The sequence below is a fragment of the Prionailurus viverrinus genome, unplaced genomic scaffold, assembly GCF_022837055.1.
Source record: "Prionailurus viverrinus isolate Anna unplaced genomic scaffold, UM_Priviv_1.0 scaffold_53, whole genome shotgun sequence".
In the NCBI taxonomy this organism is placed as follows: Eukaryota; Metazoa; Chordata; class Mammalia; order Carnivora; family Felidae; genus Prionailurus; species Prionailurus viverrinus.
Genome location: NW_025927616.1, coordinates 1,950,107 through 1,976,015, shown reverse-complemented (window position 1 = coordinate 1,976,015; position 25,909 = coordinate 1,950,107). Strand labels below are relative to the sequence as shown.

General features: G+C 60.5%; 2 protein-coding genes across 2 annotated transcripts; both read left to right on the top strand.

The window, feature by feature from the left end:
* The first annotated feature begins 13,653 nt into the window (after nucleotides 1–13,653).
* Nucleotides 13,654–16,792, top strand: LOC125159631 (left-right determination factor 1-like). Its single transcript, XM_047848177.1, has 4 exons — nucleotides 13,654–13,903; nucleotides 14,902–15,148; nucleotides 15,426–15,668; nucleotides 15,942–16,792. Exons 1-4 carry the CDS (start codon nucleotides 13,654–13,656, stop codon nucleotides 16,303–16,305), a joined length of 1,104 nt encoding a protein of 367 aa, XP_047704133.1. The 3' UTR covers nucleotides 16,306–16,792.
* A 5,631-nt stretch (nucleotides 16,793–22,423) lies between these two features.
* On the top strand, nucleotides 22,424–25,899 carry PYCR2 (pyrroline-5-carboxylate reductase 2). Its single transcript, XM_047848178.1, has 7 exons — nucleotides 22,424–22,729; nucleotides 22,810–22,880; nucleotides 23,629–23,808; nucleotides 23,906–24,127; nucleotides 24,305–24,397; nucleotides 24,610–24,773; nucleotides 25,269–25,899. The coding sequence occupies exons 1-7, from the start codon at nucleotides 22,663–22,665 to the stop codon at nucleotides 25,432–25,434; spliced, it is 963 nt and encodes a 320-aa protein (XP_047704134.1). The 5' UTR covers nucleotides 22,424–22,662; the 3' UTR covers nucleotides 25,435–25,899.
* Nucleotides 25,900–25,909: the final 10 nt, after the last annotated feature.

Sequence of the window (25,909 nt, the reverse complement as noted above, 5' to 3'; positions counted from 1 at the left end):
GTCCCAAACTGGGTAAAGGGGAAAGAACAGGTGAAAATGATGGCAAGATGTACGAACGGAATATCACACCTAGGGTACAGGTGAGAGCGGCCAGATACAAAAATCGTGCGTAGAGAACGCAAGATCATTATGCGAAAACAAAGATTATACCTCGGGAAGACGTCCCAGGACATGCAGGGGAAGGTTCGCCGGAATTATCACAGGGGGTGTGAAACGGATTATCTCCCCTCCCCGCCCCGATCTCCCATGTTCCCTACCTAATCTGTGACTTGGGGGTCGAAAGCTACTGTCCCGCCCCCGACACAACATGGCTATCAAGCGGGGGTGGGGGGGTCCACGTGCCACCCCGAGGTCTCCCGGACGCAGCTAGTGCCCGGGGCTGAGCGGGGAGGCTTGGCGGCCGCCCTTGACCCTGAAGCCCCCAACAGACCGCCCCCCCCCCCCGGGGCCTCCCCAGATAAACACAGCATCTGAGCGCCAGCGCCGTGCAAACACCTTCTATCTTGCTTCTCACAACCACCCTTCAAAGCAGACCCTGTTTCCACCCCGTTTTACAGACAGAACACCGAGGCTGACCAGTACTGACCCAGGCACACGGCGCAGAGAGGCTGAGGACTTGGGGCTCTGAGGCCCTGCTGTTTCCATCACCTTCCGGCCTCCTCACCCGCCCAGCGTCCCCAAGCCCAGCCTGGTCGGCCGGCCTCTCCCTCCCTCCGCAGAATGGCCCCGGAGCACCCCTCGGGGAGGCCGGGCTCAGCCTCCAGCCCGCGGGGCCCAGCCCGCGGCCCAGAGGGGAAGGTGCCAGAAAGGCCTCTGAGGACCTCTGCGTCGCCCTCTGCCCCTGTGGGGCCCCGAGGGTTTCTGGGTGAGGGTCTGAGTGTCTCCCGAGGAGAATCCACCTCGTCCCCACCCCGGCCTGGCCGGCTGACTATTCGACCTCCGTGAGCCTTACGTCCTCGCTTGTGAAATAGGGGCCACCGTCCCTGCCTCCTAGGTGGCCTCAGGATTCAACGAGGCACTTCCCTAAAGCACCCCTCTTGGGCCCGGTGCCTTCTAGTGCTGGGGGGCTGGAGTTACGACCCTGTGCCGTCAGACAAAGCCCCGGAGTCGCAAGTGAGTGGGGCTCTTGGACCAGACCCTCTGGAATGAGAGCCCTTATGGATGCGAGTTCCAGTCCAGCGTCCTGTGCCCTGACACGTGCCGGGCTTGGAGACTTGCAGTGGCCCGACATGTGGGCTTTTATTGGTTGATTTAAAAAAAATTTTTTTTTTTAAATGTTTATTTATTTTTGAGACAGAGACAGAGCATGAACGGGGGAGGGTCAGAGAGAGAGAGGGAGACACAGAATCCGAAGCAGGCTCCAGGCTCTGAGCTGTCAGCACAGAGCCCGACGCGGGGCTCGAACTCACGGACCGCGAGATCATGACCTGAGCCGAAGTCGGACGCTTAACCGACTGAGCCACCCAGGCAGCCCATGTGTGACTCTTGATCTCAGGGTCAAGAGTTTGACCCCATGGTGGGGGTAGAGATTACTTAATAGATAAAAGTTTAAAACATAAAATGCAAATCAGATCGTGTCACTTTTCTTGACCTAGAACTCCTAGGCCTCTGAGTCAGAGCCCTCCCATGGCCGGGGACCCCCTCCTCCTCCAGCCCCTGCCCTTTGCCTCTGTCTGCAGCCGCATGGGCCACTTCCTGGAACACACACCTCGCCTTTCCTGGGCCCCACACCCCTGCTGCCTCCCTGGATCGGCCCTCTCCGCCCCCCTTCATGCTGGCCCTTTCCATCCCAGACGACCCCCCCCGCCCCTCGGGGAGGCCACCCCTGTCACTCTCTCTTTCATGACCCTGTTTACTTCCTCTCCCTTATCTGGTTTCTCTGGCGTCTTCTTTATTGTCTGTCTCCCCTCCTGGAAGGGGGGCCGTCCAGGCCCAGGCTGCGTCTGGGTCACAGCTGCCGGGCTCGGGGAGGATGTGCTGATGGGCGCCTGGCTGAACCCGTGGCTTGTGACTGTCCTACAAGCTCATCTACAACAGCAGTATTGGAGGTGGCGGTCGGCCTGGGAAGGGGCCGACCTAGACCGATCGGGGTCCCGGCTCCCACCCGTCCCCGCGCCCGTACCCCCGGACCACTCAGCGGGACAGGGTCAGGTTCCCCTCACCTCACACCGAGGGAGGGGACCCCACCCCAGGCTCTTCTGCTTCCTTTCACAGGATGTAGGAGACAGAGACTCTGACGATATTGGGGGAAAAATAAAGAGCTTGAGAAAAGAGCCTGTCGAATCGTTTAACCACAGGGAAGAAAGAAACCCAGGGCAACATAAGAAACTTCTTTGAAAATTTTCCCCAGGGGCGCTTGGGTGGCTCGGTCGGTTGAGCGTCCGACTTTGGCTCAGGTCATGATCTCACGGTCCGTGGGTTCGAGCCCCGCATCGGGCTCTGTGCTGACGGCTCAGAGCCTGGAGCCTGTTTCCGAGTCTGTGTCTCCCTCTCTCTCTGCCCCTCCCCCGTTCATGCTCTGTCTCTCTCTGTCTCAAAAATAAATAAACGTTAACAAAAATTAAAAAAAAAAAAAAAAGAAAGAAAATTTTCCCCAGAGAAAGAGCACAGGTTCCACTCATCTGCATTCAGAAGTTCGTACTGGGGGGAAATCGATCCAATATACGCAAAAAGGAACTTATTTTCCAATCACGCGTGTCTGCAGAAACACGTAAACTTACGTGGTGAGAGAAAGACGACCAGGCGCTGGTTTCGAGGGCGGGCAAGCCTCGGTGATGTTCTAGGGAAGTATTTCTTCCTGCTCTCAACTCGTCCTTTCATTAAGGGGCCTTTTCTTTTCTTTTTTTTCTTTTCTTTTCTCTTCTTTTCTTTTCTTTTTTAATGTTTGTTTAGTTTTGAGACAGAGAGGATGAACGGGGGAGGGGTGGAGAGAGAGAGGGAGACACAGAATCCAAAGCAGGCTCCAGGCTCCGAGCTGTCAACACAGAGTCCAACGCGGGGCTCGAACCCACGGACCTCGAGATCGTGACCGGAGCCGAAGTCAGACGCTCAACCGACTGAGCCACCTGGCGCCCCCAAAACAAATGGAAATGAACAAACCGACTGAGCCACCCAGGCGCCCCAATGGGGCCTTTCAATAAACGTACCGCTGAATGTCACTTACAGAGAACCCGTGACTAAGCTGTAGTGCACAGGGTGGCTTGTTTACAATGCAACTGTGTGACCAGCACGCGCAGCGAGAATCTGATCGTCACCAGCACCGGCAAAGCCCCTTGAGGCCTGCTCCTGGGCCGCGCCTCCCAAGGGCACATGCCATCCGGGCTTCCGGAAACCGAACGCAAAGTCAGTTCTGTTGTGCGCGCGTCCGCGTGGGATTCCGCATACCGCTCGGGCTAGTTGTCCCTTCACATTTGTTGCCCTGCCGCGTCCGCTCTACGACCGACGGACTTTTGCATGGTTTCCGGTGTGGGAGCATCACCGACGGCCGGCTATGAACGTCCTAGCACATGCTTTTGATGAACGCGTGACCCTTTTCTGTCGGGTACACGCCTACGCCCGTCATAGGAACGGATGCGCTCGGCTTTGGGAGACACAGAGGAATGTCAACCCTTTCTGTCCTTCCTGACAGCGGATTGTGGCCCGATGACCAGCGAGGCTGGGGTTTGTCGGCCACGTGGACGTCCTCTCTCTAGTCTGCAAGACCATTTCGCAAACGCGCTACATCTGAGGGCTTGGAAGGAAGTTTCTTTGACTTTGTGGGTTAAGGAGTGTAGCTCAGCTTGTGCGGCCAAGAAGCACTTGAACGTTTTCCCAAAGCGTAAGGGCAGCAAACAGCCAATCCATAAACAGCCTGGTTGAGTCCGACGTCCCTGGGGTGGGCACGACTCTTCCCCCGCGGCATCCCCTCTGGCACAAAGCGTGGCGAAGGGACGAGTCAGGGACCGGGCGCTTTCTGCCAGGCCGCCGGATCGGGCATTCTTTTCGCCCCTCATTGTGCCTAACCAGACCCAGTGTCAGTGGTTACGTCACTCACCCAAGGTTCTAAGCGGGCAGGTTATTGTAACGCCGTCTGTTGTGACGAGTTATCTGTTGTAACACCAGCATCGGTGCATTCAAAACAGCCACGCCAAAACAAAAACAAAAACCAAAACGAAAACCAAGAAAAAAAACCCCTCATTTTTCTGATTCTGGAACAAAAGCTTGCAAGAATTCTGGAAAACACAGAGAGTATAAAGATGACATTAAGGGGCGCCTGGGTGGCTCCGTCGGTGAAGCGCCCGACCTCGGCTCAGGTCATGGTCTCGAGGTTTGTGGGTTCGAGCCCCGCGTCGGGCTCTGCGCTGACAGTGTGGAGCCTGCTTGGGATTCTCTCTCTGCCCCTCCCCCACTTACACTTTCTCTCTCAAAATAAATAAACTTGAAAAAAAAAAAAAAGGCGGCTCCTGTAAACACACCTGCTGACCGCCAGCTCTTCACAAGGGGTCCTTACTGACCACCTGCCTCCGTGATGCTCCCTTCCTGCCGCCCAGGGCTGTGCTGTTCCGTCCCTGCTCCGTGGATGGGTCCTGCCCGAGGGCCCTGGGGTGAGTTAAACAGCCTCTGGGGTCCTTTCTTTTCCTTTTTTTATTTTTAAAGCACTTACCTGGGGCTTTCCGTGTTCTGGCAACCGTTTTAAGTGCTTCATAAGTACCGATTTAACAACCCTGCAAAGGCTGGGCCTTCTCCTCGTTCTGAGGATGGGGACGATGGCTCAGGGGCCAGCTGGGCCTGACCAGAGGGTGACACTGCCTGGCAGGAGGCGCTGGGGCCACTCAGAAGCAGGGAGGGGGGGCCTCTGCTGGGGGAAGAGGCCAGCCAGTCTGGCCTGGGTCTCAGGCACACATTTCCTGATTCATCGCTCTATTTCTTTTCTTTTCCTTTCCTTTCCTTTCCTTTCCTTTCCTTTCCTTTCCTCTTTCCTTTTCTTTAATGTTTAGTTTTGAGAGAGAGAAAGACAGAGAGAGAGGGAGACACAGAACCCAAGCAGACTCCAGGCTCCAAGCTGTCAGCACCGAGCCCGACGCGGGGCTCGAACTCACGAACCGCGAGATCATGACCTGAGCCGAAGTCGGACACTCAACCGACTGAGCCCCCCACCCAGAAGTGGCCCATCCACTGGGATCAGGGGCTTGTTCCCCACGAGATGAAGGAGCGGTGGGGCAGGCTGGCTGCTCAGGGGCCCTGGGTTCAAATCCCAGTGGGGCCCCTGACAGGCTGCGTGGCCTTGACATGGAATTAGTTTGGGCACTTTGGCCTCGGTTTCCCTTCCCAGCCTCCACTGTTTTGAGGGTAGAGACACGTGAGGGCCCGGAGCCCCGGACAGACACACACCGTGGGCGCCACGCCGTGGGGGTAGGGGCAGGCAGCCCCGGGTCCCGGCCTGCCCCTTCTCTTGGTCCTGCTGAGGAAGGGGGACACGGGACACCATTTGGGGATCCCTGGCTGGACTTACCTCCTCTCCTCACAAGGGGCCCTGCCCTTAGATGGGCTTCAGCCACCCCCCCAGGGAAGAAACTGACGTGAGGGCAAAGGCCACTGGGGGGTCTGCCCAGAGACGTCCCACAGAGGCTGAGGCTTGGCTCTAGAAAGTTCTAAGCTTTCTTCCCACCTTTCCCACATTCGGGAGCAAGTCTGGTGATGTGGCCACAGTGGAGGGGGGCACAGGGAGCCAGAGGGGCGAGGGCCTGTCTCCGCCGAGCCTCCTCCCCTCCTGCCCCCTCCTCCTCCCCTCTCCCACGAGGGCTGGGACCAGAGTGGGGTCAGTGACGCACTCAGCTTGCACGCGACATTCAGGAGGCTCCGGAAACTCAGGAGTCAAGATAAATACTGTCTTAGTTGAGAATTTCAAAAAATCAAAATGAATGCCAAAGTGTCACATTTGAAACTAAAACCAGAATGGGTCTCAGACATTGGCTTCTGCGACATCCTGTTCGACTTCCATCTAGACAATTCCCAGGTTTCTACTTCCAGCCCCGACCTCCTCCCTCCAGCTGCGTCCTGGAGCTTCTGGAGAGTTCCACCTGGGGTCACTGCCTTGGGTCCACCAGGGGTGAGCGAACCCAGCTGGAGGCCGCCCCGCGGCCCTGACTGTGGTCCTGACCGCAACCCCCAGGGACCCTGGGCCAGAACCATCTAGCAAAGCCGCTCCTGGCCCCGTGGCCTGGCCTCCGTGAGATGGTACGTGTTTGGTGTTTCGGCCACGAGCCTCGACACCAGGCACCTGTCCCTGGAGAGACTTGGGCAGACCCCTTGTCTTCCCACGTGTCTTCCCGGGTGGCAGCTGTCCCTGGGGCTGCGAGCACCGGCTCAGCGCGGGTGACCCCAGAACAGACGCAGGACCCCTGCATTTATCTGGCGACACAACAGACTGTCTGCGGCCCCGGGACCGAGACGCCAGGCTTGCGTGTGCTGTTTACACGTTTGCAAAGCGACAGAGGGACCAAGTCACCCACGGGATTGTTGAAACTCTGAGGGGAGGACGGCCTGCAGAGCGGGGGAGGGGCTGCACCTGGGGTTTCTGAGCGGGGTGTCCACCGGGTCGTGTAAGTTAACACACACACACACACACACACACACACACACACATCATACGCACACACCCCTCCCACACACACACACACTCGTCTCTTTAGAAACCCCACCAGCTCCCACCAGGAACCTCTTGGAGCCAAATGCTCAAGGGGCAGCGAGAGCCGCGCAGGAAGCAACAGGTGTTCCCAGGAGGTGCGGGGGCTGCGCGGTGGCCCCGGTGTCACACTCCCTAATGAAGAGCGGGGAGTGGGGGAAGCAGGCTGGAGGGGACAAAAGGGCCAAAGCTCGTTTCCTTCCCCAGACAGCTCCTGACAAAAGGCTGCGGCCTCCCGGGGGCCCCCTGTGCCCTTAGCCCACCTGCCCCGTCCCCCCCCCCCCCCCCCCCCCCGGAGAGCGCGCACATCCTTCCTCCCCGCTATCAGCCGCCCTGCAGAGAGAGCCTCCTTGCTGCTGCTCCCGGGCTCTGGCTCCACGTGACCGACTCGGTACCTGCCGCCTGGAAAATGTGACTGCCCGTCTAGGGGCGCCTGGGGGGCTCAGTCCGTTAAGCGTCCGACTTTGGCTCAGGTCACGATCTCGCGGTCTGTGGGTTCGAGCCCCCCATCGGGCTCTGCGCTGACAGCACAGAAACTTCCTGGGGTTCTCTCTCCCTCTCTCTGCCCCTCCCCTGCTCATGCTCTCCCTCTCTCTCCCAAAATAAATAAAGATTAAAAAAAAGAACTCGCCCACCCATGTATTCTCTCGTCCCTTCCTCCCTCCCCCTGCCCCCCATCCCCACCCCGCCAACCCTGAGTGCCAGCTGTTTGCCGGGCACTGGGCTGGGCAGGATTACTGGTTCCAACCAGAGGCTGTCCGTCCCCGGCCAAGCTGATAACTCTGTCCGGCACCAGATTGCCAAGAGGAAGTGTCACCCAGTGTTCCCATGAGGGGTCAAGGGCATCCAGGGAACAGTGGGAGGACCGGGCAGGGAGAGAGGCGGTGGTCAGAGCACCAGCAAGGGGTTTTCATGAAGGAAGTGAACTTTATGTTACACCTGCCAGTGGAGACTATCTCCAAGGCAAAGAAGAAACGGAGGGCCAGCCAGTAGCTGACCTTCCCCGGGCTGTTCTGTGAGAGGCCAGGGTGCTGCTGGTGGCAGGGGTGGGGGGGTGCGGGGAGCCGGGCTGAGCCTCGGGAGAGCCTCCAGGGGTGCTCAGGAGGAGGAACCTGGGTCTGTGCCACAGAAGTGACAGGCTGGGGGGTCCCCCAGGCAGAGGGGCCGCGGTTCAGACTTAGCACTGGCCTCCTGCTCCTGGGCCAGGGCTCTGGAAAGTGAAGATATCCAGAAAGACAGAAAAGAGTTTTTTCGCAGGAGAGGGTGGTGGTGGAGAATACTTATTTAGTTATGTTCTAAATGTGTATTCGTTTTTGAGACGGGGGCGGGGGTAGGGGGGACAGAGAGAGGGAGACACAGAATCCGAAGCAGGCTCCAGGCTCCGAGCTGTCAGCCCAGAGCCCGACGTGGGGCTCGAACTCACGAACCGCGAGATCATGACCTGAGCTGAAGTCAGTCACTTAACCGACTGAGCCCCCCACACCCCCGCTCTGGCGCCCCGAGAATTAACAGAGATTTAGAGGGAAATGTTGACCCACAGGGTGTGAACTCCAGAGTGTTGAATAGGAACCTCCGTTTGCATAGATCGTGATTGTGTTTGGAGGGTTTAGAGAGAGAAACCCCTTTCTGTGCCTCTCTTCTTACTCTCGAACGCTCAGGGAAAGCCCAGAAAAGACCTCATGACAAAAATTCTTTTCCTTTTTTTTTTTTCCTGAGCCCTTTCTTTCCTCTCTCAGGCAATCAGGAAGCCGAGGAATTGTCTGGAACGGGCCAGGTTACCATGCCCTTAATGGCAGAACAAATGTCGTCTCCCTCACAGGCCTGCTCTCGCAGTCCCAGCCAGCCTCCCCCCGCGTCTGTCGGATTCCTGGACCGTGTGGCCCAGTGAGGCCCACTCAGGAGGCCTGGGGTCCAGCCGTCCGTGATTTTGCAGCTTCCTGGGTGATTTTGGGCAGAAATCACCGCACCCCGGGGCTCGCCCACGGAATAAACCGGACCTGGGAGGGAAGGTGCCAGAACGGGGCAGGGGCAGGTGCGGGGCGGGGAGCCCTCCTGCAAAGCTCAGGGTGGCCCGCGCTGTGGCTCCACCACGGCCAAGCTGTGCAGAAAGACTGGGCCGGGCAGCACCGGGTCAGGGAGAGCCACCGCAGGAACCGAGGAGTCCCCGACGCAGAGGCCGGAGCCGGCCGGAAGGCTGGGCTGTGCACGGGCCACCCGAGGAGGAGGGAGAGGACTTGGGTCGTGTGCTGAGCCCGAGTGCACATGCGTAGGGGTGCGGAGTACCGCCTACCCTTGAACGATGTGGGGGTCGGGGCGCCAACCCCTGTGTAGTCAAAATCTGCGTGGAACTTTCAACTCCCCCCCAATTTAACCACCAGTAAACAGCCTGCTGTGGACCAGAGCTTACGGACAGCATAGCTGGTGAACGTGTAGGTTGCATGTTCTGTGTGTTATATACGGTATTCTTTCAAGGAAGTAAGGCGGAGAAAGGAAAACGTCACCCAGAAAGTCACGAGGAAGGGGCACCGGGGTCCTCAGTTGGTTAGGCATCTGTCGTCGGCTCAGGTCATGATCTCACGGTTCGTGGGTTCGAGCCCCGCGTCGGGCTCTGTGCTCATAGCTCGGAGCCTGGAGCCTGCTTCCGATTCTGTGCCTCCCTCTCTCTCTGCCCCTCCCCCGCTCATGCTCGCGCACTCTCTCTCTCACTCTTTCGTAAACAAACACACAAACATGAAAAAAAAAGGTCTTTGCAGAACTGGAAACCTACAGTACAGGGTGGTAAGTGGCTTGGCCTTCTGCCTTACAAAGCCCCGGGGAGCGAGGGCTGATTTCGACAGCTTTGTAAGTCTTCCTCGCGCGAGGTCAGAAGAGGTGATTTCGTAGGTCTCCCCCTTTTCGAGCCCACTCTGACCCCACAGGCTGCCAGACCAGACTGTCCACAGGTCACGGTGTTTGCAGGGTGGGCCTGCTTCCCGGCTCCGCATGACAAAGGCCACCACCCTCCCTCCTGCTGGCTGATGAGTCCCTCGGAAAAAGCATCCCAATCCACATTCGTGTTTTTTCTTTTTGGCCACTGGCTAATTGCCCAATTACTTTATTTCCCCAGCAGAACTTCAGTCGGCCTGGAATCCACATTCCGGACCAAAAGCCTGTGCCCAGGAAACCTCAGGAGTCAGGGGGGCTGCCTGTCTGTCTGTTTCTCCGTGGCCCCCCGTCCAGTCCAAGCCCGACCCGGACTGACCGAGTCCCCAGCTCACTGGGGCCGCCGGGTGCGCCCTGCCGGCCTCAGCGTGAGGCAGGAGCTCAGCCTGGGAACTGGACGGCCTGGCTTCAACTGTCAGCCATCCGTGACTGTGCGAGTTTGGCCAAGTGGTCGCCTCTCTGAGCCTCGGTTTGCTTGGCTTTGAAAACGGGAGGTGGGGGTAGGGGAGAGGGGCGCCTGGGGGGGCTGCATCGGGTAAGCTTGATCTGGGCTCAGGTCAGGATCTCCGGTTCATGAGATCGAACCCCGCGTCGGGCTCTGTGCTGACAGTGCGGAGCCTGCTTGGGATTCTCTCTCTCCCCCTCTCTCTGCCTCTCCCTCTCTCCCTTTCAAAATAATAAACAAGTAAACATAAAAAATAAATAAAGTAAAACCGGGGGGCGGGCAGAATGGCCTGGACGGTGCCTTTCGGGTCTCAGATCCCCGAGGCTACAGAGTAGGGGGTGCGGGGGGGGAGAATTAGGGGCACATTGCAGGCCAGTCCCTCTGGGGTGGGAGCTGAGGGCCCCCAGGCTCTCCCCTGAGGGAGGTCCCCACAATCCCAGGGAGCCACCTGCCCAGGTGCCCACGGCCCCCTGAGCACCCGGGCCCAGAAGCCCGTTCCTCAGTCAGAGGTGCTGGGTGTTGACTCGTGGTCCAGTTCGCACTCAGGACTTGCTCTAGAGTCTTCTCCGTGCTGGGAGGACAGGCCAGGAGCACGGTGACAGGCCTGGGGGAGGCAGAGATTCCAGCAGAAGAAGGTCAGAGGGTTTTTCTGCTTGACTTTCTTCTTGGGAAAGTGAAGTTTCAGGGTAACTGGTCGGTTACCCCTGGTGCAAAAGGGGCTTGGGGCACGGGGGGCTCCCAGAGGTGTCGGGGGGGCGGAGCGTCCTGTCCGCTCGCAGCAACCTGTGACACCTCGTCCTTGCTGGAACCAGCACAGGCGCCCATCGGCCTCACCGCGAGGCTCCAGCCCCAGGGAGCTCCTGGGGCCGGGATGTTGGGGGCCCGGGGAGGGGTCCCTGGCGTGCAAGAGGCAGCCCAGGTGTTACTTCCTTGGCACCTACTGGCCAGTGATAAGCCACCGGGCTTCCGCTCACCCTGCGGCAAGGGTGATGGACCGTTGCATATTTATGGGACACCAGCTCAGAAAAGCTGCCAGGACTAAGGGAAACGGTCCCGCTTGCCTGGGAATGTGACACTTCTGCACCTTTTGGCCCAAATGTTTGCATCAAGTAAGTCCCTGCTAATCACTCGCCAAGAAAAGCGACAGCTTCCCTTCTGTGGGAGAATGCACTGGGCCCAGAGCGAGCGGGAGGCCTGTGGGGCCGCTGGAGGGGAGGGAGGGGCGGCGCCTCGCCGTGCAGGGGGGTTCAGACTATGGGAGACGTGAGCTCTGACATGGGCTCCTGCCTGTGAATTGCACTAATTCTGCAGATTCGAGGCAGGTGGGGACGGGCGGGGTCGGTGGGGAAGGAGCTGAGGCCCCGGTTCTCCTCTGGTCCGGCTGCTGCCTGGTTTCTGTCTTCCCCTTCCACGTACCGGGAACATATGTGCCAAAACCCGTTTCCTTCCCTTCGGACGACCTCGGGCAAGCCAGGGAGCAGTGTCGTGGCTCAGTTTCTTTCCAAAACGGGGACAATAGGGCAGCTGGGTGGCTCAGTCGCTTAAGGGTCCGACTTCAGCTCAGGTCACAATCTCGCAGTTCATGAGTCCAAGCCCTCTGTCGGGCTCTGTGCTGACAGCTCGGAGCCCGGAGCCTGCTTCGGATTCTGGGTCTCCCTCTCTCTCTGTCCCCTCCGTTCACGCTCTGTCTCTCTCTCTCAAAAGTGAATAATAACCATTAAAATTTTTTTTCGGTACCGTCTTAAAGCTCTCGGCATAAGGAGAACAATTCTGTAACTACGTGTGGTGACCCATGTGACCCGGACTTACCGTGGGGAGCAGGTGGCCCAGTAAACAAATCAAGTCATTACTTTGTATACGTGAAACTAACACAATGTTACATGTCGATTACACCGGAGTGTAAACAAAAGAGTTAATGTGTGTAAAGCACTCAGAACCGTGTGTAACCCGCAGGCACCGTTACCATGAGGTTCGCGATCAGTGTTATTATTCCTCCAGTTCTAAGCGCCGCCCCCCCCCGTTATTACAGGTTATTACATATTTCATATGCATATGCCCATGGTGGCAATTTGTGCATGATGTCCCTGGGTTCTGATCCAGAGTATATTCCGCCCTTGAGCACGAGAAGTTTCTCTCCTCCTCTGCCTGGGATGTGTGGGAGCACAGAGGCAGGGGGGTGGTGTGGGAGACCTGTCAGTGATGCAGCGAACTGCGGAGGAGGCGGGGGGCTTCCTGGCTGCGGGGCCCCTTGGCGCTCAGGCACAGGCCGTGTCAGAACACCGGGCTATGAGGCCCACATGTTTCCTGCACCCCCCCCCCCCAAATCCCCTGCGCCACGCGGGGGCTTCTGGGGACAGATTCGGGCACTGGTCTCCTGGCCTCCAACGGCTGAGTGAGCCGCGACACCTTCCTTCCCTGGGCAGAGCTCTGGCTGCGTGTCAGAAGGGTACGCCTGCCGCCTCGGGCTGCTGTGAATCGTGTTCAGAGCTTAGAAGGCTTCCTGGCACACAGGGGGCACTCGAAAAACGATTGTTCTCGTTACTGGCATTTTTAGGAAAGACGTGCCCTGAAGGTGCACTGGGTGGACAGGTGATCAGGTGGCAACCCCTTATCGTGCGCCCACTACTTGCCAGGGGCCGGGCTGAACATCCTCTGCGTGTTAATCCGTTTGATCTCCGGACCAGCCCTGTGAAGTAGACCGGATTGTTACCCATCCTTCAGATGAGGAAACTGAGGCACCGAGGCGTAAGGAACTTGCTGGCTATTAGACCTGCCCCACATTTGAACCCAGCCAGTCTCAACTGTGTGTTTTGTGGCACTGGGGGCTCCCACCCCCGTGGGCGCCATACCTGAGGCTGTGGGCAGGACGAGACTCTGGGCAGCTGTGGCCTCTGTTTTAGGGCATGGAGGGCCCCCAGAATGAAGTTCCTGCCTAAAGAGCTTCGAGTCTGTCGTGTGACAGCAAACACTTGCAAAACTGCTCTTCCTGGGACCCCTGGAGAGCCGGTCCTGACCGCAGGGGCCTCCTCTGTCATGGACAGGACACGGTCTTCCCAGGGCCTGTGGACAGGAGCCGGGACGGGGGGGGGGGGGGAGGGAGGCTGGCAGGGACAGAGAAAGGGGCAACATGAGTCCAGGGGTTTCTGGGGAAGCTCGATGCAGGAACCCAGAGTCCTTCCTGCCTGATGACCAAACGGAGACCCACACTAGCCTCCAGGAGAGACTTAAACAGTCTCCTAATAGGACTCTCGTTCTCCCAGAATAGGCCCCCTTTTTCGCAGACTAGGACTGGGGCAGGGCCAGGGAAGTTCAACAGACACTAAAGTTATCACTGAGCTACCCAGACAGCAATAGCCAGAGGCCCCGGGCTGGTGCAGCATCCAGACGGGCCTCTGTGCCCTTTCCAGACGGCCCCCTCCTCGAGGCCCAAGGACCGTCTGGCTGCTGAGCTCCCAGGAGGTCCGAGGGGTGTGACCTCCCCCCTCCGCCCGGGCCCAGCTCAGGGCTGCCTATAAAGCTGGCCCGGGCCCGGCCCTCCGCACACCGGGCTGGGACCCTCGCCGAGCCTCCTTGGGGGACGCGTGCGCTCTGACCCCCGCCCCCCCCATCCCCAGGAGGCACCATGAGGTCCCTGTGGCTGTGCTGGGCGCTCTGGGCACTGCCCCTGACGGGCCCCGGGGCCGCCCTGACCGGGGAGCAGGTGCGGGCCAGCCTGCTGCGGCAGCTGGGCCTGCACGAGGCGCCCGTCCTGGACCAGCGCGACGTGGAGGGGCTGGTCACCCCGGCCCACGTGAGGGCCCAGTACGTGGCCCTGCTGCAGCGCAGCCACGGCGCCCACTCCCGCGGGAAGAGGTTCAGCCAGAGAGTCCGAGGTGAGGTCCCCCTCCCGCCGCAGCCTGGTGCTCGTTGGGAGCGGGGAGGCCGAGGCCGGTGGGCCTGTCCCGGGGCGGCCGTCGTGGGGTGGGGGTGGGGGGGAGCTCCACAGGACTGTGAGCGTGGCTGCGTCCGGGGCCCTGGTCTCCGTCTGTACCACTGGCAGAGGCGAGGCAGGAACGACACCCTTGTGGGTGCAGAAGCCCCGTGGGAGGAGGGGAGACAGAGAAAGGGGACTTGGGGCTAGTGACAGGGAGGATGGCCTTGGCCGGTCAGGCGCCTGGAGGCCTGGGGACGAGGAGGCTGGTCCTGAACGCTCTGCAGAGCTGACCGCTGGCGGCCACGTGGCCGATGGTCAGGTGGTCCCACCGTCGGCCCGGAGCCTCAGGCGTTGGGGACACGGGGCCTGGTACCTCTGGGGAACAGGAGCTGGCGACAGGCCCCAGGCGCCTCTTCCTCCGGTTGGGGACATTTCACTGGGCAGGAGCCCCTCAGGCAGGGAGAGGAGAGGAAGTCGGGGCTCTTGCCCTCCCTCCTGGAAAGGCCACTCTCAGCTGGTGACCACAGATTTCCACGGTGGCTCTCTGCCTCCCTCTCTCCGCTGGCCCTCCCACTTTAGCTGAGCCCCTTCGCCTAAAGAAGGCTGCGTGTCAGGGCGCCTGGGGGGCTCAGTCGGTGAAGCGTCTGACTCTCGGTTTTGGCTCAGGTCGTGATCTCGGGGTTCGTGGGATCGAGTCCCACGTCAGGCTCTGTGCTGTCAGCACGGAGCCTGCTTGGGATTCCCTGTCTCCCTCGCTCTCTGCCTCCTCTCTCTTGCACTTGCTCTGTCTCTCTAGGAAAATAAATAAATAAACTTAAAAAAAAAAAAAGAAGGCTGTGCAGGTGAGGCCCCGCCCCCACCTCTCCCTGCCTTCCTGGGGGATCCTGCTCACTGGCTCTGGGCCCCGCGCCCTCCCAGCTGGCCTGACCTGCCTCCTGACCCTGCTCCCGTCCCCAGAGGTGGCGGGCAGGCTGCTGGCGGCCGAGGCCTCCACGCACCTGCTGGTGTTCGGCATGGAGGGGCGCCTGCCCCCGAACAGCGAGCTGGTGCAGGCCGTGCTGCGCCTCTTCCAGGAGCCGGTCCCCAAGGCCGCGCTGCGCAGGCTCGAGCGGCTGTCCCCGCACGGCGCCCGCGCCCGCGTCACCGTCGAGTGGCTGCGCATCCACGAGGACAGCTCGAACCGCACCTACTTGGTGGACTCCAGGTGGGGAGGCCGTGGCCGGGCTGCCAGTGGGGAGGGGAGGGGAGGGGGGCGCAGGTGGGCCCAGGACGGCAGGGTGGGTGGGGTTGGCGGGGAGTGGGGGGGGAGGGGGGCTGTTGGAGGGGGGACGGGGTGGGTGGGCCCCGAGGGGGGAAGGGGGAGGTGGAGGGGGCTGGAGGGGCAGAAGGGGAGGGTGGCAGGTGGGCCCAGTGCGGGGGGCGGGGCAGGCTACCCCCAGCCCCAGCCCCAGCTCAGGCCCCCGTCTCCACGGGTGTCGCAGGCTGGTGTCCCTCCAGGGGAGTGGCTGGAAGGCCTTCGACGTGACCGAGGCCGTGAACTTCTGGCGCCAGCTGGGCCGGTCTGGGCAGCCGCTGCTGCTGCAGGTGTCCGTGCAGAGGGCGCACCTGGGCCCGCGGGCCTCGGGCGCCCACACGCTGCTCCGCTTCGCGTCCCAGGGCCAGGAGGGCACGGGGCAGGGCGAGCCCCAGCTGGAGCTGCACACCCTGGACCTCGGGGCCTACGGGTAGGCGCCTGGGCCCTCGGGGCCCCCCACGAGCGGGCGGGTTGGCGTGGGGTCTCCCAGGGGCGCCGTGGGAATCAACGGACGCGGGGTTCCCCCCCCACCTCCCAGGACTAAGGTCACGTACTGCGCAGGGTCTGGTTATTGGTGGTTCCCCGTCCCCAGCGCAAACCCCAGCCTGTGCAACGTGGAGAGCTGGCGGTAAATCTCCCTCCCGGGTGCCCCCCCCCCCCACCCCGTGAGCTTAGCTGACCTGCGCCCCTCCCGTCCCCGCAGAGCTCAGGGCGACTGTGACCCCGAGGCGCCGGCGGCGGAGGGCGCCCGCTGCTGCCGCCAGGAGACCTACGTTGACCTGCGGGGCATGCGGTGGGCCGAGAACTGGGTCCTGGAGCCCCCGGGCTTCCTGGCCTACGAGTGTGTGGGCGCGTGCCAGCAGCCCCCGGAGCCCCCGACCTTCAGGCGGCCGTTCCCGGGGCCGCGACAGTGCGTCGCCTCGGAGACGACCTCGCTGCCCCTGATCGTGGGCGTCAAGGAGGGCGGCAGGCCCAGGCCCCAGGTGGTCAGCCTGCCCAACATGAGGGTGGAGAAGTGCAGCTGCGCGTGGGACGGGGCGCCCGTGCCCAGGAGGCTGGGGCCTTAGGGCTGGCCGTGGCCACCGAGCTCTCCGATGGACGGGTGCACCGCCCGGGGCCTCGGTGCAGATCTTCCAACTTAGCACCATAGCCCTGGCCCCTGCGGTAACTTTCCTGCCTACATGCCCCTCCCCCTGTCCTCCTGTCCCTCCGTCACCCCAAGCACTTACAGGAGTAACTAATGCAGCGGGATTGCCGAGTTCCAGAAGGAATCCCAGACTGCTCTGTAGAGGATGTAGCCAAGCACGGACAGATGGTGAGCCGGGACCTTCTCTGGCAAATTCGCAACGAAGCTTGGGGACAACACACCCCAATGATGAGAACGGGAGAAACAGACTGATTTACTCTATGGCAGGAGGGATTAAAACACAACCAAAAACTTCCCGTTTCCTCTACAACCGTTTCCCCAACACGTTGACCCATTCTGGACTTTTGTAAACGCCCTTGGGTCCCCCGCTCCCTGGGAGATGGCTGGGAGGGAGGACGAGGGGCAGTGGGCAGGGACCCAGGACACCTGGTTTCTGGAGCCAGCAGGGCCACACCTGTGACCTCAGGCAGATGGGGCAGCCTTTGGGCCACCGGGTTCCTCTGAAAAAGGAGGAAGTGGGAATCAGCTGTAAGAGTCATTACCCTCGGGGGCAGAGAGCCCTGCCCTCACCCGCACCTCCCCAGACCGGCTTTGCCTGTGCCAAGTTAGCTTCTTCCCCACCCCCAGTTTTAGAGAATTTACCACCAGAACCCACACGTGTTTCCTTTTTTAAAACAAATGTAGCAAAAACAATGGTTTGTCAATCACCGGCCCAAAGAAAATAAAGTGATGTTTCACTGGGTCTCTGCAGTTCATTTGTAGCACTCTTTACACAAGATGAAGGGGGGGCGGTAACAGGGAACCAGGTCACGTGATGACGTGAAGCGAGGGGGTGACCAGACCCCCAACCTCTGGGGTGCCGAGGACCGAAATCGCCAAGTTTGGACTACATTTCGTTTTGTGTGTCCTCCCCGGAGTCTCATTCCAAAACTAGTAAACTACATCCCTCACATGTGCTGCCGCTTTAGAAAGCACGTCTGGGGGGCTCAGTCGGTTAAGCGTCCGACTTCAGCTCAGGTCACGATCTCGTGGTTCGTGGGTTCGAGCCCCGCGTCGGGCTCGCTGCTGTCAGAGCAGAGCCCGCTTGGGATCCTCTGTTCCCCTCGGTCTCTGCCCCTCCCCACTTGTGCTCTCTCTCTCTCTGAAAAATAAATAAACATAAAAAAAAAAAGAATTTAACTCTCATGGGGACAGGGCACGGGGTGACAGTGGTGGGGCAGGCAAGCTAACATGTCCTGAGCGCTCCCCATAAACCAGGCCACCTTGTATACGTGACAGCACTTAATTCCTGCAACGGATTCCTTGAGGTAGGTATTATTAGTCCCATTTTTCAGGTGAAGAAATCAAGACCGAGGCGATGCAGATCGGTGGAGAATGCGTTATAAAGCTCCTTCCCGCTGCAAGCCCCAGGAAGCGTGCCGGGCTGACGACTCGGGCATTAGTCACCGGGTCATTTGGAAGCCGCCACATCGGGCAGTCCCCCTGCATTCACCTTTCCCAGTCAGCTGGAGTCCCTTCTGCATGGCTGTTGAAGATGTGGGACTCAGTTTACCCACAGAGCTAACAAAGAACAACTGGACGGTGGAGGGGAAGGTGGCGTTAGTGTCTGGACAGCCAGGGTCTGAGGACGTGGCAGGCATACCGTTGGAGGCGGGGAGGGAGGCCGTGGCTCTGACCCAGAGATGGCTAGGTCACCTCCAGAAGACAGCCTTCCGCGTGGGATGCTGTGGGCACCAGGCACAGCTGTTTTCTCTACAGGAAGGATATCATACCCTTCTAAAGAATCCTACCAGCTACTCCGTGACCTCTCCGTGGCTCTAAACGACCTGTGGACCCCCAGCCAGTCACACTCCATCAGGGGCAGGGACGAGTCTGTTCGCATCATCCGATGTGCGCTAAAAAACAAATCCAGGAGATTGACTCCGTTTCAAAACGTAAGGACGTGTTCATCAGCGCAGGGAGACAGTGCGGGAGACAGAATATTCTCCCCGAGTACATCCAACCCCCCCCAGGCCTTGGAGCCCGTTAGGTTACACGTCAAGTGGGATTTTGAAGATGGGATTAAGGTTACAGACCTCACAATGAGGAGGTGATCTTGGATGACCCAAGTATATCCGATCTTATCACATGAGTCCTTCAAAGCAGGGAACTTTCTCTGGCTGGAGGCACAGAGATGAGGCTACTTGGGAAGGTCAATGAGAGGACGTGACTGCCAGTTGACCTGTGAGCTGGACCCGGGCAATGGAGGCGCCTCACCTCCTCTCCTGTCCTTGGAATGTGGCCCCGGGAGCCGTCTCCGGGAAGCTGCCCCAAGGACGGCCTTGAGATAGAGACGTGGCGCCGGGACCATCTGGGGGGTATGGGTGACCGAACCCCGTTGCGGCCGCTCTGTGAACTGTTAGGACGTGGCGGGCAGGTGCGGGGGTCCAGCATCCTGCAGCCCCAAGACAGGCCTCGTAGGTCAGTTCCCTGTGTTCACTGCACCTGCCCCCTGCCCACCTGGAGCGGCCTCTTTCCTCCGTCCCTCCCTGTCCTCCGTGTTGGGGGGCCGGACTCAGATCGCAGCCGGGAGCTGCCAGCAGGGTGGGAACCAACAGAGGCAGAAGAGGAAGTCCCAAAGACTTGAAGCGGGGAGCCTGGGTGGCATCCGATTCCTAATTTCGGCTCGGGTCACGATCCCACGTCTCACGGGATCAAGCCCTGCATCGGGGTCTTCGCAGACAGCATGGAGCCTGCCTGGGACTCTCTCTCTCTCTCTCTCTCTCTCTCTCTCTCTCTTTCTGTGCCCCTCTCCCGCTCACACCCCCACACTCTCTCAAAATAAATAAACACTAAAAAAATAAAGAAATCAGATGCAGATGTAATACGTGCGGGATTTGTAAGCCAAAGAGGCATCGAGCTATATTCCGAAGAGTCACGTTGGATCTCTTTAGGTGGTGGGATTAAAAGCAATGATCGTTTTTCCCTTTGATCACACGACATTTTTCTTTCTACAGCCAACACGAATTGCTGGAAAAAGTGCACGCAAAGTGTGCCTTCCTGGAGAACCTCCTCAGTTAGGAAGGGTTGGGGGCAAGGGCTCTGCCACAGGGTTAGCGGGAAGCAGTTCAGAATCCTCCCTGGGTCATGTGTGGGTCACGTCCATTCCTAGAACATGGGAGCCTGCTCATGAGGCCAGGAAGGAGGGCCCCTGGGATAAGCACCTGGACAAGTGGGGGCACTTTGCGGGGAAGGGGGGCGGGCGCTGTGGGGAGGGAGGAGGGGGGAGGGGCCTCAGCAGCTGAACCCCCCTGAGTGGAGGAGGAAGTAGGGGTGAGGGAGGGAGGGAGGAGGGGCAGGGTGGCCGTCATGGGGAGCCTTTAAAGCCACTACCATGTTAGGGCGCCTGGGTGGCTCAGTCGGTTAAGCGTCCGACTTGGGCTCAGGTCATGATCTTACGGTTCGTGGGTTCGAGCCCCGTGTCAGGTTCTGTGCTGACAGCTCGGAGGCTGGAGCCTGGAGCCTGCTTGGGATTCTGTGTCTCTCTCTCTCTGCCCCTCCCCTGCCCATGCTCTGTCTGTCTCTCTCTCAAAAATAAATAGTAAAAAACATGGGGCGCCTGGGTGGCGCAGTCGGTTGAGTGTCCGGCTTTGGCTCAGGTCATGATCTTGCAGCTCGTGAGTTCGAGCCCCGCGTCGGGCTCTGTGCTGGCAGCTCAGAGCCTGGAGCCTGTTTCAGATTCTGTATCTCCCTCTCTCTCTGCCCCTCCCCTGCTCATGCTCTGTCTCTCTCGGTCTCAAAAATAAATAAACGTTAAAATAAAAAAAAATTTTTTTAAATATTAAAAAACAAAAGCCACTAACCACATGTAACTAAGGAAATAACCAAAGAGTTAGGCAAAGGTTTCCTCACAGTAGTGTGAATAATTTTAAAAACTGATGTAAGTTTGTGAGGACAGGGACTTTGCTTTGCCAATGGCTGTTCCCCAGAACCTGGCTTGGTAGGCATCTGTGCAATGAATGGACCTCATTCTGACCTTTGGGACAGCGGTTACATCTGTGTGGCGCGTCCACATAATGGAATGCCAAGTAGTCACTAAGATCTTGTTTCAAATAACTTTTCAGTGGCCTTGGGAAATGCTTACTACGTCTCTAGTATAGAAATTTCAAGACTGTTATGTTTATCATTTATTTCCAAAGATGGAAAAGTCTATACGCCTGTAAAATAAAACGTTAAGGAAATACACCAACAATGTTTCCAAAAAACTATCCCTAGGAGGTGTGATTGTAGGTGATTTTGACCCTTTTTAACTTTTACTGTTTTTTTATTTCCCGTATTTTCCTCCATATGCATGTATTCCTTTCTTTTTTGAGAGAGAGAGAGAGAGAGAGAGAGAGAGAGCCGGAGCAGGGGAGGCACAGAAGGACAGAGAGAAAATCTTGAGGTTTCAGGCCCAGCGAGGAGCTCCATCTCAAGAGGTGGTGAGATCATGACCAGAGCGGAAATCAAGAGTCTGATTGACCTGAACCCCCCAGGCGCCCCTGCCTGTATTCCTTTTCTAATCAGAAAAAGTTATGGGGCACCTGGGGGCGCTCAGTCTGGTTAAGCATCCGACATCACTCAGGTCACGATCTCACCGTTCTGGGTTCAAGCCCCAAGTTGGGCTCTGTGCTGACAGCTCAGAGCCTGAAGCCTGCTTCAGATTCTGTGTCTCCCTCTGCCTCTGCCCCTCCCCTGCCCAGGCTCTGTCCCTCTCAACCTCAAAAATAAGTAAACATTAAAAAAGTTAAGAACAAATAAAAACTTTTAATATAAAAATAGTGAACATTTGGCCTGCACCTTGAAGGGTGCAAGAACTGAGAGGGTGGGGCCCGCTCAGGGGGAGCAGGTAGAGGAAGCTCGCAGCCCAGGGAGGGGTGCAGGGAGGGGGCAGGGGCGGGGCTGCAGAACCGCAGGCAGACAGGGGCTGGGGAGGCCACAGTCTCTCACGCTCCTGCGAATCCTTCAGGGATGCTGGGTTCTTCCTCCGTATTTTTTGTCACCCGGTCCCCGAGGCCCCTTACTTACACCTTTACCGCGGATGGAAGTGGAAACCGCCCGTGTGTGGGGCGTATACACCGAGTGGTGGGGTGGCGAAGGCATAGACCTCCCTGTACTTGGCGGGGCCCTACCTGTGTCCGGGGCGCAGGGGGCGAGAGCACCCGGCCCTGGGGGTCCCAGACAGACCAGATTCGGCTGCTGGCCACGCACAAAATCAAAGGCAGAGAGACGGATGGTGGGGAAACAGGAAAGGAATTTATTTCGGTGAGACCACCACCCGGAGACCGCAAACTAGGGTCTCAAAGACCGTCTCCAAAGTGCTCAAAGCACGTCCAGGTTCATATAAAGAAAGTGTGGGACACAGGTCGTGGGTCCGAGCAGGTGGGCAGTGAAGGTCAGGTCACCACGGTCTTGGGGTCGGGCACCAGGCTCAGGGCGGTCCCTGCACTCCAGGGGAAGTCTCGGTTCCCACGGGGGACGCTCTGCCCGCAGGTGTGTGCCTGAGTGGAGAGAACAGCCGGGAAGGGCGAATTAGGAAGCACAGACGGCGGTCGACCGGCAGGGGGGGCTGGCCGCCTCCCTACTTCAGGAGTCCATCCTCCCAAGCACCGGAAAGGAGCCTATCCGCCACGCCTCGGGACCAGTTCCCGGGAGCCCTGCAGGTTCCAGCCGAGGACCGGCTGCTCGGCCACCACGCCCGCGGGCCGGGAGCGAGCGGGTAGCTGGGGCTTCCAGCGGCAGCCCCGCTCAGCCGGGGGCGCGCCGCCGCTAGCCGGCCCGATCCCCGCTCCATTCATCCCTGCAACCCGGTGACGCCTCTCGCCCACAGTCGGCGGCGGCCGGTCCGCCCCAGGCAGAACTCTGGCCACACTTGCGCCTGACCCGCGCCCGAAACCCCCGGACGTCTGGAGGAGCCCCCAGACGAACACGCCAGCTGAGGACACGACTTCCGGCCTCCGCTCCGGAGGTTCCGACCGCCCAATCCCGGACGCAAGGGGCGGGCACACGGCCCGAGCTCCCGGCCGCGGACTGGTCCGCCCGAGCTTCTGGCCGCGGATTGGTCCGTCGAGCTTCTGGCCGCGGATTGGCCGCCCTCGCGTGGCGCGCGGCGCCGTCTGCTGCGGAGGCCGTGGGGAGGGGTCCCGAAGCCGCCGGAAGCTCCGCGGGTCCGGCTTCCGGGGCGCGCGCGGGTCTCTGGGGGCTCTGTCGGCCCGGCCTCGTGCAGCTCCCGGGCGGCGCCGAGCCCCTTCCCGCGGTCATGAGCGTGGGCTTTATCGGCGCGGGCCAGCTGGCCTGTGCGCTGGCGCGGGGCTTCACGGGCGCAGGTGAGCGCGCGGGGGCGGACGGGCCGCAGCCGCGTCCGGGACTCCCGGGGGCGCCGGCTAACGGGTCCCGTCCTCCGCAGGCATCCTGTCGGCCCACAGGATCATAGCCAGCTCCCCGGAAATGGACCTGCCCACCGTGTCCTCGCTCCGGGTAGGCGGGGCCGGGGAGGCCGGGGCCGAGGGGCGGGCGAGGGGGCGGACGGCGCGGGGTGGGCCCGACACCGATGGAGGCCGAGGTGTGCTAAGCGCCCGGCACACTGATGCGCGGCGAATAACTGCCTAATTCACCTGCTGGCAGTGCGACCCTAAGGTGCTCAATCACGCTGAGCCTCAGTTTCCTCTTTTGCAAAGCGGAGCCCACGGTAGCCCCTTTTCGGAGTTATTCTGAGGCACGAGTGATCGCTGGGAAAGCTGGCTGAGTTAGTTCTTCACCCTAAATCTGGGCAGCTCCCAGAACTGGAGGGCCCCGCTTTTCAGTTTGGAGTCCAAAGCGGAGGGGTGACCTCCGGGTCGCCCCTGGACCACGCGGAGACCGCGCGGCCCGGCGAACAGGTGTCCAGCCATGGTCCAAGGCTGGACCCAACTCCTCTGCCTCCCACTGGGCGCTCCCGGTTCACCTTTCCCTTTGCCTGCGCCTTTTTCCATGCGAACCCCTGGATGGGAGACAGCTGTTTCCTGGCTGCCTCGGAGAAGCTGGTCCCTATCCGGCATTTAGCTCACCCGCCTAGTAGTGGGACCGGGGACTTTGGGCCCCTGTGGGGAGGGGCAGGCTCCTCAAGGGACAGGAATTCCAGGCTACAGGGGCAGAGTGGGTTTGGCAGGGGCTCGCTTGCTCCCCGAGAGGACCTGGGCCCAGCGAGGCCTCCCCGCGCCCTGAGCTGGACCATCTCCTCCTGCAGAAGATGGGCGTGAACCTGACCCGGAGCAACAAGGAGACGGTGAGGCACAGTGACGTCCTGTTCCTGGCCGTGAAGCCGCACATCATCCCCTTCATCCTGGACGAGATCGGGGCGGACGTGCAGGCCAGGCACATCGTGGTCTCCTGTGCTGCCGGTGTCACCATCAGCTCTGTGGAGAAGGTGCTCCCTCTCTTCCCCGGGTGCTCCTGTGGGAGGGGGCGGGGTGCCGGTGGAAGCTGCGCCGCAGGGACTCACTTGGGCCTCTTCCGCGTCCCAGAAGCTGATGGCGTTCCAGCCGGCCCCCAAGGTGATCCGCTGCATGACCAACACGCCCGTGGTGGTGCGGGAGGGCGCCACGGTATATGCCACGGGCACCCACGCCCTGGTGGAGGACGGGCAGCTTCTGGAACAGCTCATGAGCAGCGTGGGCTTCTGCACCGAGGTGGAGGAGGACCTGATCGACGCCGTCACCGGGCTCAGCGGCAGCGGGCCTGCCTACGTGAGGCCCTCTGGGGACCGAGGGCGGCAGGGGGGGCTGTAGGCAGACTGGGGCTGGGGGCGTGGCCAGCTAGCGGAGGAGGTCATCCTTTGCGGCCAGTTCCGATCACCGGGAGAGCGGGCCCTAGGGAATGCCCCAAGTGCCTGCTGCCCTGGGGCTCAGCGAGTGTCCCTGCAGGCATTCATGGCCCTGGACGCGCTGGCTGATGGCGGGGTGAAGATGGGCCTGCCCCGGCGCCTGGCCGTACGACTGGGGGCCCAGGCCCTGCTGGTTGGTATCTACACGCTGCACGTTCTGGACCGGGGTGTGGGATGGGGGTTCCGTGGGTCCCTGAACCGGGGGTGGGGCACGGTGGGGAAGCCGGGGTAAGGCTGGGGAAGGGCGGGGCTGGTGTGGGGAAGGGCGCCGGGAGTGGGGAGGCCGGTCGAAGTTAGGAAGGCCCACCGGCCGCTCTCGCCTCCCCTCCTTCCCTCCCGCCCCAGGGTGCCGCCAAGATGCTGCTGGCCTCAGAGCAGCACCCCGGCCAGCTCAAGGACAACGTGTGCTCGCCCGGGGGTGCCACCATCCACGCCCTGCACTTCCTAGAGAGCGGGGGCTTCCGCTCCCTGCTCATCAACGCCGTGGAGGCCTCCTGTATCCGAACACGGTGGGTTAATCTCCCCGTGGCCCGTGGGCCAGCCCCGTCGGGCAGATCCTGCCGTCCCTGGTCCATTAGCGGCGTCAGAGTCTGTGCTCCGCTGAGAGCCACGGTTCATTTGACTTTATTCAGCTGAGAGCTTGCAGGCCTTACTTCGCTAATGCCCACCGTGGCCGTGGAGGCTGTGATCTATCGGGGTGAGGAAGGTGGGGCTCAGAGACGACGTCCCCAAGCTCAGGCGGCCAGTACGCGGTGGAGGCAGGGCCGGGGAAGCATTGACTCCAAACCCGGGGCTTTTCCATGCCGACTCCTCCTGCGACCACAGGCACCGTGGGGAGCTGCAAACCCGGTGGTGACTCACACGTAGCTAAAGAGCGCTTCTGAGAAGCTTCCGGGGGCTTGTGGTTTGGGGCAGGCTCGGGTTCTCGGGGGCCCGGGGTCGTGCGCACCGGGCCGCCTCGTGAAGCTCGGGCTCCCGTAACCCCCGCGGGGCTCTGTCCGCAGGGAGCTGCAGTCCATGGCCGACCAGGAGAAGATCTCCCCGGCCGCACTCAAGAAGACCCTCCTGGACAGAGTGAAGCTGGAGTCCCCCACGGTGTCCACGCTGACCCATTCCAACTCCGGGAAGCTCCTGACGAGAAACCCGGCCCCCGGAGGCAAGAAAGAGTGAGGCCACCAGGCCTCCGATCCCCGAGGGACTGTGCAGGGCCGGGTTCGGCTCCCTAGTGTGTAGGGCCTTGTGACGAATCCTCAGATGTGTTCAGGCCGGGCCACGCTGGTTTCCCATCCCGTCTGTGGGACGCTGCTCCAGGGGTTGATGCCGGCGGTGGGTGGGGGCGGTCCCGAGTCCCGCTCGGCAAGAAGGTCTGCAGACCTGCAGCCGACGGCTCCTTCGGTCACGTCCTCCAGCCGGAGCCCGAGGCAGGGTCGGCCTGCTGCCGGGTTGAGGACAGAGAGGTACAAACGTGAGCGGGGCTGTTCGCTTTGAGTTACAGACGGGAAAGGTAGGAGCAACTTAAAATTGTTCCAATTAGAAAAGTGCGCAGATAATTTAACTCGCCTGTCCTAGGTGTCCCATGGAACAAAGTGTTCTCTGGTTTGCTGTTTAGTTGCTTCAATAAAGTTTTATTTTGTATTTTCCCGCC

Coding starts and splice junctions, on each gene's coding strand:
- LOC125159631 (XM_047848177.1), top strand. CDS start 13,654: ATGAGGTCCCTGTGGCTGTGCTGGGCGCTCTGGGCACTGCCCCTGACG. Junction 13,904..14,901: donor GTTCAGCCAGAGAGTCCGAG/GTGAGGTCCCCC, acceptor TCCCGTCCCCAG/AGGTGGCGGGCAGGCTGCTG. Junction 15,149..15,425: donor ACCTACTTGGTGGACTCCAG/GTGGGGAGGCCG, acceptor CGGGTGTCGCAG/GCTGGTGTCCCTCCAGGGGA.
- PYCR2 (XM_047848178.1), top strand. CDS start 22,663: ATGAGCGTGGGCTTTATCGGCGCGGGCCAGCTGGCCTGTGCGCTGGCG. Junction 24,398..24,609: donor TGGGGGCCCAGGCCCTGCTG/GTTGGTATCTAC, acceptor CTCCCGCCCCAG/GGTGCCGCCAAGATGCTGCT. Junction 24,774..25,268: donor GCCTCCTGTATCCGAACACG/GTGGGTTAATCT, acceptor CTCTGTCCGCAG/GGAGCTGCAGTCCATGGCCG.